General features: G+C 60.7%; 2 gene segments (V, D, J or C); both read right to left on the bottom strand.

Annotated features, from left to right (window-relative positions):
• LOC102758825 overlaps positions 1-283 on the bottom strand; it is a 1,264-nt gene extending 981 nt beyond the window's left edge. The window contains 1 exon segment of the V gene segment in view: positions 235-283. Coding sequence covers positions 235-283 — 49 coding nt within the window.
• Positions 284-2,302: 2,019 nt separating this feature from the next.
• On the bottom strand, positions 2,303-2,810 carry LOC107182708. The segment is given in 2 exon segments: positions 2,303-2,625; positions 2,742-2,810. Coding segments are annotated over 2 exon segments (369 nt in total).
• Positions 2,811-3,888: the final 1,078 nt, after the last annotated feature.

Raw genomic sequence — 3,888 nt, 5'->3', positions numbered from 1 at the left:
CTCCATCCCCAGTAGGAGGGGTGCAGGAAGCTTCCAATCAGTGATTCTCCTCTCATCATTGATGTTTCCATCTCTTCTTCTCCCTTCCTCTGAAATGAATAAAACATATTTTTAAAAAAATTAAAAAGAAACATCTGACCTATGACCTAGCAGCTGCACACACACAGGCTGCGGCCTGGCCTCCTCCCTGGGCGTGTGGACAACCCTCAGGCCTCCTGTCTGGTGAGGACTCACCCACAGGGCGGGGCGGGGGCTGGGAGGAGCCTGTGGGGCCAGTGGTCATGCTGGGGTGGGAGAGGCCAGGATCCCATGGCCAGAGGCAGAGCAATTGCTCATGTGCCTCTCAGGTGACCTTCTTATTGATTGTTTTAGGAAGAAAGAAGAGAAATCTTTGAGACCCGAGGCCCGGCCACAGTTCTCTGATGACATCAGCAGCAGGATTCACGAAGGAAACGATCCGTACATTGGAGCTCATGGAAAACAGCCTCCTTGGCTTTGCAAAGTTTTCTCAAGAAACAGGCAGCAGAGAGGAGAGAAGAGACATAGGTGATAACAGCACATCCAATGGTGACCCGTGCAGAGAGGACAGGAGGATCATGAAATTTAGCCAAAGAACCACAGCCCAGGAGGACACAGGCAGGTCCAAGAGCAGGCGCGTCAGGAAGAGGGTGTGTGACGGCCACGAGCACAGGGGAGGGCGTCCATCCTCAGCTGTTAGGGACACACCAGCGAAACCACCTCTGCCCCTCCTGCGTGGACGGGTTAGCAGACGTCAGTCCCCCCAGGCCAGGGACAGTGCTCAGCAAGGACAAGGAAAGCGCGCTTTTTACAATACATGTGTTTTTATTGATTTCAGAGAGGAAGGGAGTGGGGGAGAGAGAGTGGCAGAGGGTACGTGGGACCTCTTTTGGGACAAAGTCACCACAGCCCATTAGAGAACAGCCCTTCACAGGGGAAGGGGATGGGGTGGCCCTGGGATCCTGTGCCTCTAGCTCATGGGCTGACAGAGGTCACTGCGGGGTCAGCCCTGGACCATCTCCTGCTCCCTGTCCCCTCCCTTCCCAGAGGCCAGCCCCTCCACCCCTCCTGCCCCTGGGGGGTCACCCAAGCCCCTGGCAGCTCCTGGACCTTCATCTCAGAACCAGCCACTGGGGACCAGCCCTGCCTCCCTCCTGCCCCAGCTCAGCTCAGCGCCCAGGGACACGGGCGAGTGAGTGCACAGCTGCTCCCTGCGGCCTGGGTGGTGAGGGTGTGTGAAAGGCGCTGCATTTCAGATTCCAGAAACCAGGCAGGAGGACAGCCTGTCCCCTCCCCTGGGCTCCCCTTGCGATGCAATTGAAGGGGATCCCCCACAGGACTCCCCTCCAGCAGGAAGGAGGCCACATGTTTCCCTCTTTAGTCTCCCTGCCCCCAGGCCCTGCTGCCCTCCCAGGGGACATGGCCTTTACCTGACCTTGGGAAAGGCCTGGGCAGAGGGGGAGCCTGTCCTGGCCCCACAAGGGGAGGCCCTGGTGCAGAGGGAGGAGCCAGGCCCTGCTCCAGGCTGGTCCTGCTCAGACCTCCTCCAGGCCCCGCCTCCCTCCTGGGCCCCAGGCTGTTCTCCCCACAGGGTCAGGGCTCTGTCCTCCACCTGAGGACCAGATGCTTCCTGCTCAGCCCCCCTCCCCCCTCCCTCCGTCCTGCCAGGGCCCTGTCATAGTCCCTGCTGCACCAAGTGAATGTGTTCACTGCCATGTCTTCCACAGTTTCCCCCGGGACCCAAATATCTGGGCTCCTCCCCTGACCAGATCCCCAGGTGGGAGCGCAGGGTCTGAGGGCTGGGGGACAGGGTCATCCCTGCCCGGCCGCTCTCTGAGTGTTTCCCCTCCTGGGCAGGCAGCTCTCCCAGCATCGTCCCCACAGGCCTGTGGGTGAAAACTCTCCTGCTGGCTGGTCCCAGGGACCCACGTGGTGCCCCCACAGGCCTCTCCTCCGGGCTCTCAGCAGGAGGAGGTGCGAGATGAGGGGGTGCAAGGAGGAGAGTCATGGGCTCAGGGTCCTGGGGAGGGGCAGGGATCCACCCACCTGACCTGTGGGAGGAGCCCAGGGAGGGAGGTTTTTCTCTCTCTAATCCACCATTTCCATCACCAGGAACAGAGGCCCCGAGGACAGAGGACCCGTGAGTCCCCCAGCGCTGCAGGGGCCGGGCCAGGCCAGGGAGGACTGCTGACCCTGAGCCTGACCGACAGCTGCTCAGACAGCGGTGAGTGTGGGCTCCAGGCCCGGCGGGCAGGTTTCCGTCCCACTTCCCCACCCGTCTGTGTCACTGTGAGTAACTCCAACTGCTATAGTCTGCACCACAGTAATAGTCGGCCTCGTCCTCAGACTGGAGGCTGGAGATGGTTAAGTAGCGGTTGACCCCGGAGCTGGAGCCCGAGAAGCGATCAGGGATCCCGTTCCCCTTGGTGTGGCTTCCGTCGCTATTGACCTTCATCAGATACCGAGGGGCTTGTCCTGGTTTCTGCTGATACCAGTGTATATAGTAGCTGCTGTGCTCAGCGCTCAGGGTGCAGGTGAGCTTGGCCGAGGCCCCCGGGGCGGCAGAGGCAGACGGGGGCTGGGTGAGCACAAGATCAGCACAGAGACCTGCGGACAGAAAACACAAGAGTGATGCCCACTGCGCCCTGATGAGCAGGCGCCCCTGGGACTGAGCTGGGAGGGAGAACCGGGGGCAGGACCCCAGGTGCTGTGGCCGCTCTGACCTGTGGAGACGATGAGGGGCAGGAGGTAGAGGGGAAGCCAGGCCATGGTGGAGGGTCCTGAGCGCTGCCTGCGGCTGGCAGGAGCTCAGTCCTGCTCTTTGCACTTGACACAGCCCAGGGGACTCTGACCTCTAAAGGCCCCCAACCCGGCCCCCCAGCGCCCCCTGGTGTCCCCAGGGTGCATGTCACCTCCCTGTGCAGCTGGTGCATCACCATGACTGCTTCTGAGAGCTTCCTGGAGGCTGACAGGTGGGGGGGGTGTCCCTGGGCCCCTCACTCAGCGTCACAGGAGCCCACACCGTCCTCTGCTGGGGCCCAGCCTCTCCTCCAGCCAATGAGGAGGGATCATCTTGGGAGGTGAATGCTTTTCCCAGAATCCCCCAGACAGAGATGATGGGTCAAGACTCCAATGCAGGAGACTGACCTCAGAGCCTGACCTTCAGCCCCCTCCCTGCCCTACTCTCCCCCCCAGACCTTCCTCCCGCACTCTAGTCCTCTGAGGCCCTCCTGTCCCTGCCCTCTTTTCTCTATTCAGGTGTCTGTCCTCCCTGAGTTGTGGTGAAAAGGGCTCAGATCTTCATCGTGTTGGCATCGGTCTTTCCCTGGGAAACATGGATCTGTGTGTGGACTGAGGTGGGGACACTCCCCTGCTCCCTCTGGGGCTGACACCACGGGGTCGTGTGTCCAAGGCACAAGGCGTCAGGTCCTGCATAGGCCCTGGGTCGGGCTAGGATGCCAGCCGTGTGGATCAGGATTGCTCTCTGACCTGGCTAAGGCCACTGAGTGTGGAGCAGGGTCAGGACAGGAAGAGGAAGCCTTTGAGTTCATAAAGCATATTTGGTAAGAGAGGAGGTTTCACCTGATATCCTGAAGAAATTTGTGTTTTGAAACCTAGCACTGCTGAGAACATAATGTCACTAATTGACTCCCCCATGCTGGCGGCGCCGGACATGGAAGTGAAGTGGGAGGCGCTGGGTGACTCCTGAGCCACTGCTCAGCGTGTGGATCACAGACAGACAGACCCCTGGCCACTGCTCAGCGTTTGGTCTAAAGAGGGAACTGACATGAGCCCAGGGCACCTGCCTCAGACATGCCCCCTGCTGCTCCAGCTGAGGGCTCACCAGCTCCCCTCTCCCTCCCCCCCCAT

Source organism: Myotis davidii, unplaced genomic scaffold (genome assembly GCF_000327345.1).
Source record: "Myotis davidii unplaced genomic scaffold, ASM32734v1 scaffold9878, whole genome shotgun sequence".
In the NCBI taxonomy this organism is placed as follows: Eukaryota; Metazoa; Chordata; class Mammalia; order Chiroptera; family Vespertilionidae; genus Myotis; species Myotis davidii.
Note: the sequence above shows the minus strand (reverse complement) of the source record. Positions and strands in the feature narration are given on the sequence as shown.